This window comes from Hemiscyllium ocellatum, chromosome 2, assembly GCF_020745735.1.
Source record: "Hemiscyllium ocellatum isolate sHemOce1 chromosome 2, sHemOce1.pat.X.cur, whole genome shotgun sequence".
NCBI classification, from domain to species: domain Eukaryota; kingdom Metazoa; phylum Chordata; class Chondrichthyes; order Orectolobiformes; family Hemiscylliidae; genus Hemiscyllium; species Hemiscyllium ocellatum.
This window is the reverse complement of record NC_083402.1, coordinates 31837149-31853844: the sequence shown is the minus strand read 5'-3', so window position 1 is coordinate 31853844 and position 16696 is coordinate 31837149. Positions and strand designations below refer to the sequence as shown.

General features: G+C 37.1%; 1 protein-coding gene across 9 annotated transcripts in view; it reads right to left on the bottom strand.

Moving 5' to 3' along the window:
• Nucleotides 1-4458: 4458 nt before the first annotated feature.
• erbin (erbb2 interacting protein) overlaps nt 4459-16696 on the bottom strand; it is a 256213-nt gene continuing 243975 nt past the window's right edge. For all 9 annotated transcript variants that reach the window (XM_060835501.1, XM_060835530.1, XM_060835475.1 and 6 more), the window contains 4 exons: nt 12324-12548; nt 10349-10441; nt 10036-10110; nt 4459-6249 (listed from right to left, as the gene is read on the bottom strand). In XM_060835501.1, the coding sequence (XP_060691484.1) occupies nt 6142-6249; nt 10036-10110; nt 10349-10441; nt 12324-12548 (501 nt within the window). In that variant the 3' untranslated portion in view covers nt 4459-6141. The remainder of the gene's footprint in view (nt 6250-10035; nt 10111-10348; nt 10442-12323; nt 12549-16696) is intronic.

Below are 16696 nucleotides of genomic sequence, written 5' to 3'. Positions count from 1 at the left end.
CATCTGTTTTAAATATTACTACCCCTTATCCTAGAATCTGGTGTTCTAGTTTGCACTACCGGAGGCATTCTTTCTGCACCGACTTGCTCAGTCTCCTTTAGCATCTCATGTACCTCAATTAGAGCTCATCTCATTCCTCTAAACTTCAGACAGTTTAGCCCTAAACTGCTCAATCACTTTGTAAGACAACTCTCATCTCTCAAATCAATCTAGTGAACATCCTCTGAACTGCCTCCAATACAACTACATCCCTCCTCAAGTCATGGGATCAAAACTGTATACAGTACACAAGGTGTAGTCTCAGTAATGCCTTGTACAGTTAAAGCAACGCTGCCATACTTTTATACTCTACTGCTTTATCAATAAATGCCCAAATTCCATTTACCTTCTTTATTACCTAGTGTACTCGTTTTCTGTGACTCGTACAAAGCACATCCAGGTCACTTTACTTTGATGCACTCCGAAGTTCCTCTCCATTTAGGTTATAAGTTGCCTTTCTATTCCTCCAATCAAAGTGGAAACCTTACACTTATTTACATTTTGGCTAATTCACCTAACCTACTCATATCCCTTTGTAAATTTCTTATGTCTTCATTGCAATTTAATTTCCCACCCTTTTTAATGTCATTTGAAAATCTGCACACTCTTTCACCGTAGTACTAAGTCATTAAGAAACATTGTAAATAGTCGGGGCCCAAAGACGGAATCCTGTAGCACCCTACTATTTACATCTTGTCAACTAGAAAAAGACCCGACTCTCTTTCTATTGGTTAGCTAATTCTCCATCCAAGCTAATAAATTACCCCTAACCCCATGTGATCCTACCTTATATATGAACCTTCTGTGCGGCACCTTATCAAATCCTTTGAGAAGTCCAGATGTACTACATCTATAGGATCGGTATTATCCACTCTGCTTGACACATCTTCAAAAATCTCTACAGCAAATTAATCAAGCTTGATTCAACTTTCATAAAACTAGGCTGATTCTGATGGATTGCATTTTGACTTTACAAATGTCCTGTCATGACTTCCTTGGATTCCAGCAATTTCTCAACAATAGCTGTTAAACTTACTTGTCTGTAGTCTCCTAATTTCTGCCTCCCTTCCTGCTTTTTTTAATAAGAGTGTTAAAACAACATTTTTACACTGGACCCTTTCCCGCATCTGGGAATTTTGGAACATTACAATCAGTGGATCCACCATCACTGCTGTCACTTCCACTAAGACCTCGGACATGGGTAATCACACCCTGGGGATTGCCTACCCAATAAATTTGGTCAGTACCTTATTCCCTAGTGGTGATGATTATTCTATGTTCCTCCCTTTGGCAGAGTGGACTCGATGGGCCGAATGGCCTTACTTCCACTCCTATGTCTTATGTCTTATTACCTGTTACTATTGGGATTGTACTAGTGTACTCAATTGTGAAAACTGAAATATTGACAATATGATTTTGCCATTTCTGTGTTTCCCATTAATAACTCCCATTAATAACAGTGATAGTTATTGCATTTATTTCCTTTCCATCTTTTGCCCCTCAGTTATTCAGTCATTTTGGAATGCTATTAGTGTCTTCTACTGTGAAGCCAGATACAAAAGGATTCATTCAACTCCAGTGCCATTTCTTAGTTCACGATTATTATTTACCCAGCCTCGTTCTGAAAAACTGCGTTTCTTGGTAATTTTTTTATATTTAAGGAATCCCTGGCTGCATGTCTTGATATTACTTCCAAGTTTATGCTTAAAGTTTATCTTCTTCCTCTCTATGTTTTTTTGGTCATCTTTCATTGGTTTTAAATCTTTGCCACATCGCATGTTTTTTTCCTTGAATTTGATGCTATCCTTAGCTTCCCTGTTTAATAATAGTTGGTTTATCCCCTTCCTAAAACTTTTCTTCCTCACTAGAAAATGTCTTTGCTGGGAGCAGTGAACAATTTTCTTAAGCACCTGGCATTGCTTCTCTTTGTTACTAAACTCCTTTTTTAGTCGGTTTCAGCAGCTTTGCATTCAATCCTTTGTAATGATCCTTAATTAAGCTTACTACAGTCGTTTCTAACCCAAGTTCCTCCTTCTCAAACTGAACTCTACCATGTTATGGTCACTGTCTCCTAAGGCATCTTTTACTCTACCATCATTACATAGCACCACATGCAAATGGTCTGATCCTTGGTCAGATTCACAAATTATTATTCTTTGAAATGTCCCAGTTACGCTATGAATTCTTCTTCATGGCTACCTCTGCCAATCTGACTATTCCAATCCCCATGAAGATTAATATTATGTATTGCCTTTTTTACATGACCTCACTAACTCTTATTCTCTGTCCTGCTCTATAGCTACTATAGACTACTTCTTCTAGTGTCTTCTTTATGTAAATCATACATGGAAGACAGACAGATTGAGAGAATCACTTGTCAAGGAGAATTTGAACTTGACAACTCCCTTATACCATAACTATTTGACAGAATCAGTTATGTTAATTAGCCAAGTTAGCCTTGAAATGCTATCTAGGATAGCATACACATCTTACCTTACCTGAATACGACCAGGTATCACTGACTGGTACATAAGATTGTATGACTTTTATCAATATTTACTGAATGCATTTAGGACAGTCTTATGGTCAATATTAGACAGCTGGTGGGTTGATTAGGGCTAAAAAGCTCATTACATTAGTAAAGTACATTAACATCAAATACAAGTTTACTTAACTAGCAGGGAATTAAAATGAATATGTTCACGCACAACACAATATAACATTTACTGCTGGATAATCATATCAAAACTAGAATTATTTCAGCCTGTCTGGTGACGCATACTTCTGCCATCTCTTCAGACTGTCTTCAATTTGTTCACTGTCGTAATGGAACTGTAACAGCAAGGTACCAAAACAGAGTTTAACAACTTATCTTTGCATTGGATTAAATGTTCATTGCACCTTGAGAACTTGGACATAAGCCCTAAATAAAGCAGAGCCAAAACAAAAACTTTTATAAAGTATTCATTATATTTAATGTACAGAATATGGCATGGAGCGTTCTTTTCTATTAAATATATTTTTAAACCAGTAAAAATAAATTCATGAATGTGACTGCAAGCATTTCATTTTTTGTTTTTGAGACCACTTTAAACATTGAATTGTCAGATCTATAAAATATAGTTTAAGACAATAAACCCCAAATCAATAATTTATAAACAAAACCAAGAATTTATAAATATGACTGAAAGTGGACTTGACTTCAAAGTTTTTGTTTTAGGAATATGCTTTTAAATGACAATACTGTTTGTAGAGTTCACTTCATACAATTAATGTTACAATGAGTCCATTTTGGATAAGACTGCAACCATGAAGTGCTTTTGTGTAGTATAGAAAAAACTTCAAGATAAAAAAAACACAAAATGTGGTCAAATAAAGTGAGTGATTGGATTTTTTTTAATAAACCACAATAGGAACAAAGAAGCAATTTGCATTTTTGTAAATTAAGTGGATTTATAAATCAGTTTCAGTTGTCAGTGGGACACAGCAATTTTAACTGGCCAGTCAAGATTTCATATACAACAGACTGCCTTCATTAAAACTAAAACTGTACAAATAAAACAAAGCATTTGTTTACCCTAATCACCATAGATTGTGTCAGATACCATCTAGTTATGTACAAAATGTGGAATGTTGAACAAATTCTGCTTTTTCAAACATTATAGATTTCCTCAATTAAAAAGGCAATGTTCAAAATATAATCAATGTTAGTGTGGGGACTGAGTTAAGTACAGTGGCTACTGCTGGTTCATTTTAAATTGGTTCCAATCCAGGTCATGTTCAAGTATATACAAACTTTTGAAAACTGCAGTGCACAAGAAACCATCTAAAATAAATAAGTTAGATAATAAATAAGGGAATGTTCAAAACTTTCCAATTTGTTTCTGGTTTGCATAAGCAGCTGAATTTTACCTTTTATGAATTGGCCATTCATCGTGATCCACTGGTTACTTCAAACACAACAGGCCTAAGGTCAAGCTTTGCTTTGTAAACCAGTGAACAGAAATAAAACTTTTTTTTATAAAAAGATTTATGTAAAACAAGGTAGAATGAAAACAGAAACAAATCGCTTTGAAATCAAGCCTCTTGAAATTCATAAATGTTGCATCACATTGGTTACAAAAAAAAGGTGAGATTTTGCCTTACTTTTGTCAAATAGCTGGTATCCCCTCCATTGCTATGATCCAGTCCAATCAATGGATTTACTGGTACTGTTAAGTCTGGTTTCAAAATCATTTCTACAGGTTTCCGAAAAATCAATCCAGAATTCGCAAATTCCTCAAATAAATGTGATATTAATAAGCTCTTTGATCCAACAAATTAATAGTCTGAAAGTGCATACGTAATGCAAAAATTTCAAATGGTATTTTTATGTTCATGAAAGAAAACATTTTACAAACGTCAATTCTTACTAAATGGCAATTTCATTGAAATATAATTTATTCTTTCAGTATAAATTCTGTTACAGTATTACCATGCAGCTGAACAGTATCATTCCCCCATCAGATGAAACATTTTTTTTACTTCTTTAAAGCTGTTCCCACACTTTTAAAAACCATGCCTAAAACTGTGGGTAAAAATCTTTTAAAATACCAAGTTAGCAATCAACACAGCTTGTGACCTGGTGTCAAATCTTATTTAAAAAAAACGAAGTTTTTTTTTAAAAAAACTTTCAACACACACAACAAACTCTTATACAATTTACCTTCATGGGAATGCTGCTACAGAATACCAACAATCAAGAAATATGAAGTCATGAGCTGATGCAAAATACAGAAGATACCCAAGAGGGTTTTGTTTCTGCTGACATATACAAATATTTCTGCTATACCCTTAGAACAACTTTATTGATCAATTTGATTCCAACATTAGGAAAATAGCCTTTAGCACCATCATGGGAGCATTTGTAGGGCTTCATTCAAATAATCTTGAGTGTACATTTGATAAAATAAATCAACTCATTTAATGCTTAACTTGGTATAGAAATTTTACAGGGAATTGAGATTAAAAGATAAGCACATTACTAAATTCAGATTTTTTTCTTCTAAATATACAGACAGTATTGCTTCTTTGCATGGGTAGAATCTATTAAAAACTTAATTCTCGGTCTCCTATGGCACTTCCACTGTGATACGCAAGGTTGACCAATATGTATCAGTATTGTTAATGAAACCCACTTTTAGTAAAGATAGAAAGGTTTTTTTTTAAAACATTGGCCAAATGTACTAGAAATGATAACAGTGTAACAAAATAACATTCTCATACAGTAATAACATAACCACAATCCCCGCTTTGTAAAAACACTAAGAAACCTTGAATAACTTTAGAATCCAATCATATTTCAGAACATGCTGTTTGTAACAGACCATCTCAGACTGACAGGTTTCATTTACTCTTCCTTTCCCAATCCAACTTTGAATAATAACTTCTCCATCATGTAACCACACTGTTGTACTTTTTGGCAACCTAGCCCCATATGCAGTTTCCCCATTTCCTCATAGCAAGGTCACTTTATTGTATATGCTCAAGCCATTCGCCTACCCATTCGTCTAAACAATGCACAAACATCCATTTTCCAGCTCCTGTACATCAAACATATAGGTTTCAGCGTTTAACAATTATACAAAGGTGATTAAAAATAAAGGCATACATCTATGGAACAGATAGCCCTGCCACCTGTTCATAAGCTAAAATCAGGCTCACTACTTAAGCCTTGTACAATTTATTTAGTGATGTATAAGATTATCCAAAAATAAACCTAAATTCTGTACAGAAAAGCACACAGGTTTGTTCATATTAAGAGTGATTTTGATGTTTACTATATTAATTCTTCATCCTGCAATATTTGCTTCCATAATCTATTTCAGTCCCTGGATCCACACCCTTACCATTATACAGAGTGGTTGTGCCCCTTATACCAAAGCTCTACACTGCCAACAAATTACTTTACAGCCTAAACTTATCTGACCATTTTATAGTCCATTGATCCCTCTCCCAACTCCCAGTAAAAAGTGATATCAGCTGCATTTTGCTATGGAATTACTTATTTAAAAAAAAACTGGTCACAATGGTTGATTTCTTTTTTGTCCATGATTTACATCATTAGGATGCAACTTCTCTCAGGATAATTAAGTCCACTGCATTCTGGAAGGTTTTTAATAGTGACACCGCTTGTCCATGCTCAATTTTAACAAAATTGTATCCATTTGCCTGTAAAAGAAGTCCATCCATTAATACATAATTTTAAAAACATAGTACAAGCAGCAAAATTCAATCCAAGTTTACAAAAATCGAGTCTATTCATTTGCAAAATTAAACAATGCCTGTTTCATTGTTTAATAAGTATATTACTAAAAGGTTTACTCACTAATTTTACTCCAATCCCTTTGTAATAAAGACAAACATACCACTTGCTTTCTGAATTGCTTGCTTTATCTGTATGTTAACTTACCGTGAGTCCCTCAGAATGCCAACATTCTTTGTCTGTTTTTCTACTTTTCCCAAAGTGGATAACATATGTATTTCTCCACACTGTATTGCATCTGTCACACATTTTCCCCCTCAGTTAATCTGTGTACATGGATATAGTCTTCTTTCATGTTTCATACAGTTAGCTTTCCCATCTAATTTTCTCCCATCAGAAAAACTGGTATACATCATTCTCAGTCCCTTCAAATAAATTGATGAAAATTGCAAATAGCTGAAACTCAGACACTAATTAATGTAATAGTCTACTAGTTGCAACATGCAATCTGAAAATGAACCATATTCACCTGTTCATCTATCTTGATTGTTACAGCCTCAAAAACTGACAGTTGTCAAACATTATTTACTTTCATATATGTACAGCCTTTCCACTCATCTAATTTCTGTGTACCTCACAGATATCATCATGTACTTAGTAATAGATTCTAGGGTTGCATGTATGACTGACGTTAAGCTTGAACCATACACAAACGATCCAGAATCTGCTTTCTATTTATTCTCCTCTCAGCTCAAACAGGGCCAGTTAATCTAATCAGTATCTATCATTCAATGCTGTTCTCCATTACAGAGGCAAAAAAAAAAGTGCAATGTCAAGAGTCTCATGGAAATCAGCAGAGTCCCAAAGACTAAAGTCCCATCTTTACAGACTAGGAAGTTGCAAAAGGGGAAACAAATTGAAACGTGACTCTCCTGCCTTGGAGATTAAAGCCTGAAAGAAAAATAAGAATAGACAGAGATGACTTGATCTTTGCTGCTACCATGAATTTTATGTAACTACTACCATCTTTCAGAACAAACAGCAACATAAGTTCAGCTGGAGAAATCCAAGTTCAAGGCACTGAAATTGATTTGATCAGCACCAGTTGTGAATTTCTGAACAGCATTCTCAAAACTAACATCTACCACAATGCTGACTGTGATACAGTCTGTCATACCCTCTGGTGTGCAACAGGGTTACGATACAATTCCTGAAGGTTTTCATTCAAATCAGAAATTCTGGTCTCACATCAATGTTAGTCACCCTACTTACTCCTTAAAAGACAGTTTCTTGATGGATTTGAACTGGCATTGTTTGGCATTTCCACACAGCACGGAAACAAAATGGAACATACTTTGAGAAACTGTCTACAACACATATACTCTCAACATATGAAAAACAAGAGTCTTCAAATGATGACTCCTGAGGGGCCATCATACTGCAAAACCTGCCATCGACGTTAAGTGGTGTGTTCTTAGTAATTATATATTGTATAGATGTTATGGGGCAGAAAGCCTCAACTTATTTAAAAAGGTGGCTGGATGTGTATCTGAAACCCAGTAACATGTCGGGCAACAGATCAAATAATGTAAAGTGGGATTAGTCTGGGTGGCTTGCTTTTGGGCAGGTGCTGACAAGGGCAAAGTGACCTCCTTTAAGCTGCACACTTTATGAATCTATGAAAGTAAGCTGTCTCCTGATAAAAATATTGAACTTGGAGCGGAAGTAGGCTAATCAGCTTTTCTAACCTGCTCTTCTATTCAATATATGATCAAAACTGAAATCTTATTCGGTACCCTGTACCCACTTACTCCCCATACTATTTGATCCCTTTAACTCGAAGAAATGTATCTAACTCCTCCTTGAAAACATACAAAGTTATGGCCTCACCATTTTCTATGGCAGAAAATACAACAACAAATTCATCTGTATCTTTAAACTGTGACCCCTGTTTCTGGATTCTCAAGTTTTATTTTTATTCATTCATGGGATGTGGACATTGCTTAGATCAGAGTGGTACTGGAAAAGCACAGCATGTCAGGCAGCATCGGAGAAACAGGAAAATCGACATTTCAGGCAAAAGCCCTTCATCAGGAATAGAGGCAGGAAACCTCCAGGGTGGAGAGATAAATGGGGCGGGGAAGGCCTGGGGAGAAGGTAGCAAAGAATACAAGAGGTGAATGGGGGTGGGGATGGGGGAGATAGGTCAAAGAGGAGGGTGGAGCAGATAGATGGAAAGGGAGATTGGCAGGTGGGACAGGTCATGGGGACAGTGCTGAGCTAGAAGGTTGGAACTGAGATAAGGTGGGGGGAGGGGAAATGAGGAAACTGGTGAAGTCCACATTGATGCCCTGGGGTTGAAGTCTTCCGAGGCAGAAGATGAGGTTTCCAGCATCTGCAGTCCTAACTTTTGCCTATGTGGACATTGCTGACTGGCCAGCATCTAGTGCATCCCTGGTTGATGCATTTGTGGTTTCAGAACTGGAAACTTTACAATTGACTTGATCTTCTCAGTGTCTGGTAGCTGCAAAACAAATGCCACGAAGGAAGGACATTGTTTATTTGCCCTCATTGATCTCGTCAAGGCATTTGACCATCTTAGTGACAGTGGTCTATTTAAAATAGTAGAACTGACTGCCCAAGTTGTTCAATGTGATCGGCTCTTTCCGTGACAGCATGATGGGTAAGGCCATCCAGAGTTTGAGAGCAATACTGGGATCAAACAGGGCCTCAGAAAAAGGACATTAATTGTATGGGGGGGGGGGGGGGGGGGGGGGGCAAAGTTGCACAACAAAGGGAAAAATCAAGGAAGCAAAGTGTGATCTCATGGAAGAGATGGAGAGGGTGAGTGTAAAAACTGAAAGCATGAGAGATTTGAGATTTGTAACGAAGTGGCTAGGAGTATAAACCTGAGAGACTTGTGCATATCGTTTTCACTCTTAGAAATCCATGAACACTGGTATCAATGGGGTGAGAGAAAGGGACAGGTGAAAGGACTAGACAAGACAGTTCATCTTTGTCCAGCGAGGGGTTATTAGCTTCCTTACCCTTGATGATCCTAAAATAGTGGAAGAATGGGAGGCAGAAATGGTTCAACCTGACTGATGATGGTGAACAAGATCAGTCACGAAAGAAACGTAGAAGTATTTTGGAAGAGGCAACCGGTAATTTGGTTTTATTCTAATCAGAAGAAAGTAAAACACAACTTTGGGACAAAACAAAATTGTGCGACGATTCTCAAAGGTGTTGTATGTACTTCAATCAGTCATTTACATTTAAGTAAGGAGTTTCAGAAGAAACCTGATGACAGATATGTACATCGGTAATCATAGAAAGCATAGCAGCTATAAAGAAAAAGCAGAAGTTCACATGAAATTATGAATGCCATTTCAAGTTAAACAATGCCATGATAAATGTCCTATAGCACTGGTTACATTTGTTCATTTGACCTAAAATGCATCACTTCACATTTGTCCACATTAAGCCCCATTTGTAATTTCTTTGCCCAATTAATCTATAACTGATCTGATTAAGTTTAACATTTGGAGATGATTTTAAGGCAAGAAATACGAAGGAGAAAAAGCTATTTTTAACTCATCTGGAGCACATGAATGAGAACATGTATAATAGAGAATAAAAGAAATAACCTGTGCAAAACATTGAAGAAAACATAAGTGCAAGTACTTTAGAGTTCAAGTTTTTTAAACACAGCATGGGCATCAGAAGATAAAGTAAGATTAATGAGAAATTACCTGAACTATTTTATCTCCAGGCTGCAACAGTTTTGAAGCTGGCCCTTCTGGTTGAACTCTAGTTACAAATATACCCTAAATAATGAACAAACATTAAGAGATTTAAACCATATTTTCATATAATCTTTAATAATTATAAGGAAACACACATGTAAATAGAACTCAATAGTAATAAACTTATGACACTGAATTTTGAAAATATCACATGCAATTCTAATCAAACAAGTTTCAGCGATCTTTAAAAATTTACTACAATTACTTGGATTGCAAAAAATTATCATGGTTTGAAGTAAATATATAGTGAAGTACTCACATTATCATCAGGTCTGAAGGGGTTCCCTCGACCTCCAATACCTCCAGATATACTGAAACCCAGCTCAGGATTCTTATCTATTCTAATGTGCATCTAGAAAATTGGATACAGGAAACAATTTAAGTAAACTGAAATATGCTGCTGTTATTTAAGTTGGCATCGATAACATAAACTGAGAGGGTAGAGGGACATTGGAAAAACAACGTAGATTAAAATCTTTTTCATTATTGTACCTCTGGGATGTGGGCATGAGTCTTGCCTGCTGCTGGGAATACTTTGCATTTCCTAAAAAAAAATCCTAATTATAATACATTTTGGCAAATTATAACTCTGAAGTACAAAGGTTTCCCACAACTTTAATAAATATTTCAAAACTCTCTGTCAGCCGCTCAGTCACGAACACCTCTATATGTTTCAAGCTCTTCAGTCAGCTCAATGTTTTTTAAACCAGTGATACCAGGCAAATACAATGGGTATAAAGCCAGTACTGAAACTTTATTGTTAAACTGCATTCATTTTAAACTTTAACTGTAATAACATCTTAAGAAAGCTTAAAAAGGTCAAGATTTGCACGTCATAGAAGTACTCAAGGCTGCACATAAGATGAAAGAGACTGATAGTGTATTCCAGACTATGAAAATTCAATGTTTATTCACTAATATGCTATTAACCAATCTCAGTTAGGTAGTGGTGGAAATGCTGCAGCTTTAATGCTCCTGGACAAAGTGCTGTGAAAGGAAAAGATCCAAGATTTCTGAATCTATGAATCAGTGAATCCAATCTACGAGTTAACATAGCAAGATAAATGAAGATAATTATGGCCCATATGACAATATCCTGGGATCAGTTATCTCTGATTTCTCTCCACAGATGCTGCCACACCTGCTGAGCTTTTCCAACAACTTCTATTTTTATCTCTGATTTACAGCATCTGCAGTTCTTTCAATTTTCCTGGTTATCAGTTGTTAGGTTCAAAAGTAGAAGATGTTACAAATACAAAGTTTATAAGATTGCAACATCTCGGGATTCTCTCTTTGAGTTAGGGCAAAATTAAAGGCTGAAGAGGATTATATAACCTGTTCCGAATTGTACCCGATAAGTGGTGATAAAGAAGGGGCCCAGATTGTTGTACTTGGAACAAAAACAGGAGTTGCTGGAAAAGCTCAGCAAGTCTGGCAGCATCTGTGAAGAGAAATCTAACTATAACAATTTGGGTCTGTGATCTTCCTCAGAACTGAGCTTTGAGGGGGGTCACCGGACTCGATTAGTTAACTTTGATTTCTCTTCACAGATGCTGCCAGACTTGCTGAGCTTTTCCAGCAACTTCTGATTTACAGCATCTGCACTTCTTTCAGTTTTTATTGTATTGGGGAACCAGGTATAAAATGCTTAAAACCTCTAAAGATGGTGAGGCAACAGAATGAGAGCATGAAAGAGAACATTGCAGGGAAAGAGAGAGCAGACAGAGATAGCGAGTCTATTATTTGCCAATCAATGTGGGAGAAGGCTTATGTTCAGACTAAAGGGACAAGTTACTGAGAATTTAAACAAAGTTGAAAGGTTCACCAAGCTCTACTTAGCAGTATAACAGTTTGAAGTTATCCAGTGGAAAAGAGAAACAGATGCAAGGCACAGGGAGTTGAGAATAACTTTGAGGTGGTTTCTGTAGAATGAAGCTCTGTTTACGAGAAGAGGAATTTTGATTGCTTTAACAGTTAAATGGAGGACCTTTTCTGGTGTATAGAGTATAAGTTGCTTATGCAATGGTGGTTAGACATTGTTTCTTTTAGTTTGTTTTCAGCAGAAGCCTGAAACCTTGAGAATTTGCAGTGTGGACCTTCCACGAATACTGGAAATTTAAATATCCTTTTACAAGGTTTGGGTCTCTATGGAGAATCTAACAGGGACAAGAGAGGGGAAAAAAACAGCAAAATATTAGGATTATTAGGAGAGAGGACCTACAATTAGTTCTTACCTCCTGCTGTATAATATCACGACCTTGTCTCATCAAATGGTTTGCTGACGCACTTTGTGTTGGACAATGTGGAGGTTGGTGGGATACTTTTAGCATTAAATAATCAATCAGCTGTTCCCGAGAAGGATGTCTCCCAATGGTTGCTTGAGACATTGTGTGGTGGGGTTGGTTGCAGTTAATTGGAACTCTGGAAGATTGGTATGTCTGACCATTTGTCAAAGGCACCTGGGGAGGAAAGTAGCAATGAAAAGTTCAACACACGTGCTTCAAACTTAATTCCAAAAGATTTCTGAATATTTTTGTGACCAAGTATCAGAATTCTAAGAATAGATCACACAGTTATAATCTCTTAGTTTATCATCTTGGGTCTGTTTTACCCAAACTGCATGATTTTCATCTTTTTCTATTCGGAACCCATCTTTCATAACTCAAATCCCTAGCTAAATTCCTTGATTTTGTATTTCCACACTAGGTGGCAGCATCATAGAGCAGACAAGACCATATTATACATATTTATCAAATAATGAATAAAACCCCAATATAATCATAAGAAACATAAGGGACGCCTGGTGACGTCTTTCCTCCTTTTGGAAGATATTCCTCTCTCTCAACAATCATATAGTGAATAAGACACTCAAGCATGTAGGAGATCATGGGAACAAACACAGACACTTCCATTCAAGCAAAGCTTTTGTGCTTTAATGCACCGGACTAATTTGCTCCGCCAGGTTTAGTTCAATAATCCAAACGCAGCACGCTGCAAATAACTCAATAACATTTTGAATACATGAAAACCAAGAGATCAGGACATAAAAATGCATTAACTACTGGCACACAGACACATTCAGTTGGTGATTTCAAATCAAAATAAAGTCTCATTTCATGAGAAATCCAGCAACAAGGGCTCGCAGGTTGGTGAATTAATCAGACTGAAGGATTTGCATTCACAGCAAGTCAGGAACTTTAAAAAAGTGAAGATATTCTATTTGAATTATTTATTATTACTTTCAGCCGCTTCGTCAAAGACTTTCCCTCCAGCACGAAATCAGAAGTGAGGATGTTTGTTGATTGCAAAATTGTTCAGCACCATTCACAATTCCTCAGCTACTGAAGGAATTTACGTTACTGACCACTGAACATAGCAAAATAAACTGAAGAGTGTGATATGTAGATAACTGTGTATATTCAAGAATATGTTAAATTGAAGTAGAGACCTTAACTTTGGCCAAAAAAAAAATCTGGTATTTTCCATATATTTCATGTATATGTTGACCCTACTATATCGTACTAAAATGCATACATTCATTCATACTGGTAACTCTATTCACTGCTCTTTGTTTATCGCATCTCTATTCATTCATTCATTATTCTACTCACCTTGATTTACAATAGCATGTTTTAATTCATTCATTCAGACCGGTACTAGAGTCATAGAGATGTACAGCATGGAAACAGACCCTTCGGTCCAACTCCTCTATGCCGACCAGATATCCCAACCCAATCTAGTCCCACCTGTTAGCACTCGGCTTGTTATCCCTCCAAATTGTACTCATCTCCTCCACTTCCTCTGGCAGCCCATTCCACACACACACCACCCTCTGCGTGAAAAAGTTGCCCTTTAGGTCTCTTTTATATCCTTCCCCTCTCACCCTAAACCTATGCCCTCTAGCTGTGGACATCCCCACTTCAGGGAAAATATCTTGTCCATTTGCACTATCAATGCACCTCATGATTTTATAAACCTCTATAAGGTCTACTAAGTCTATTGGCATTTATCGCACTTTGTTCACTCTATGTTCTAAAGTTAATATCGTTAGAAGGTTGATCATTTTAATTGTGCCATTATATCTGAATAAAATTGAGATATATTAGCTACATACTGGTATATCATTAATTCTTTGACAAATGTGTTAATGTTACTGAGGTTCATAACATACATGAGGAAATGGAAGAATTTGGCAGGAAAGTTATTAAATTCTGAACGTGTAAGCTTCTTGAAATGTTTCATTTTACGTGTGCCATTCTACCAGGCCATGATGATGTTGAACAGTGTGATTTTGCAGGATTTCAATGAATCTTTGACATGTTCAAATTTCATACCAGTTTCTTGCTTGTATCTAATAATTACCTTTACTGTAATTCATTGTGTTTTTTCTCTTTACGCAGGATTGGTTGTGAGATCTAATCAAGTTTTGCTTAGGAAACGGTACTTAGAACTGCAGCATGAATTTCAGCCCCTCAAAGCTTGTAATAAAGGAAGATCCTACTATCTCACCTCTCCAAAGGTAGGCAAACATCTCTGGTAGTGTTTTTGGTGGTACCTGGAACATGCTGCCAGTGGAAATGGTAGAAGCAGAAATGACTGCAACATTTAAGAGACATTTAGACAGATGCATGAAGAGGCAGCGAATGGAGGGATATGGACCATTTGCAAGTAAATGCAATAAGTTTAGAATAGCATTACGGTCAGCACAGACATTGTGGGCTGAAAGGTCTGTTCTTGAACTGTACTGTTCTATTTACCCCATAGGCATCAACTTAAAATAACTGAATCTTCTACATGACCACCATATTGTTCAGACTTAATCAGAAACATTTTATTGCCATCTAAATTACACATTCAGTTTGATTCAGACAAGTACACAAGAGTTGAATGCCACTGAAAAGATGAGAGGACCTGATCTTCTAATTTATTAACTGAGTTATGGAATGGATGTAAATGAAGTCAATGTGGGTCAAAAGGAAAACCTTCCATTCACTGGAATTGTACCTAATGCAAAGTAAGATGTGGTTATGAGAAGCCAGCAATTATAGCTATTGGACAACACTTCTAGAGTTCCTCAGAGATGCATCCTTAGCCCAATCAACTTCAGCTGCTTCATTAATTAATTTCCCTCCATCATGAGGTCAACAATTAGGCCAAATCTACATATTCCAGTGTTCAGCTCTATTCATGACTCCCTCAATAATGATGAAACCCCACTGAATCACATCCTGCTTGGGCTGAAAAGTAGCAGGTGACATTTATAACAAGTACGTGCTGAGTAATCAGTACCTTAAAAAAAAGAGAGAAAAATTCCACCATCTCTCGAAGTTTAAGTACCTTTATTATGCAAATTCCACCATCAGAATCTTGGCAGGCCCTATTGACCAGGAGTTGAATCAGATGCAGCCATATCAACACCACAGCTCCGAGAATTCAGTCAAAGCTGACTGTTCTGTGAAAAATGGTTCACTTCCTAATCACTCGATGTCTTTCCACTATCGACAAATCTGAAGGAGTAATCACTACTAGCCTGAAGAGGTACAGCTGCAAAATAATCCAAGACAAAGCAATTCGCTTCATCAACTTCCTGACACTGGACAAATATATACTGCCTTCTCTATGAGTACACGATATGACAGAACTTACAACCTGCAGCATGCAATGTAGTAACTCAGTTCACTCCTGTGATTGCTCAGTCAAGATCAACAGCAACAATGATGTCAGGTCACCATTACTTTCCAGTTTACTTTCAAGTCACAACACATCAAGAACAACAGCATTTCAAATGTCCCTCAGAAGGAAATCACATGGCAGACTTAGGCACTGGAAAATACAATAGCAGAAACAGCCCTAACGATCTTGAAAAGTCCTGCATACAAACATATTGGGTGGATATGGAGTGGGTGACAGCGAGAGAGAGAGAGACAGACAGACATTCAAACAGAGCGCCAGAATCACGAATCAAGCAACAGCCTCACAGTTATCCTCATAGCATTATAACTGAAAGACAATGTCACAGTACAATGTCACAGTACAACTACCATCACTATCCCCAGATATGTATTGACCCAGCAGCACAGATCTAGCAAAGATAGCGGAGGCACACTGGCAATCAATGGGAGGAAATAGCCCTAGGAGTCCTACACATTGACTCAGGACACAAATAGTTCTCATGGTTTCAGGTTAAACATGGGCAAAGAAAGCTCCTGATTAACATATACCATTTTTTCTCAGTTGAAGAATCAGTATCTCTCCACATTGTGCTTCCTCCAAGTGTTGTTCAGAGTGTGTCAAGGGTGCAAAGTGTACTCTGGTTGGAGGATTTCAATGTCTACCACCAGGAGTGGCTTGGCAGCAACACTACTGATCGAGCCAAGAAGAGGAACAAACATACTCAACATCATCCTTACCAATCTGTCAACTGCAGATGCTCCATGACAGTATCAGTAAGAGTGACCACTCCACAGTCCTGATGGACACCAAGTCTTGCCTTCACATTGAGAATAATCTCCACTGTGTTACATGGCATTATCGCCGCACTAAATGGAACAGACTTCAAAACAGATTGAACGACTGAAGACTGAGCATCCATGAAGTGCTGGGGGCC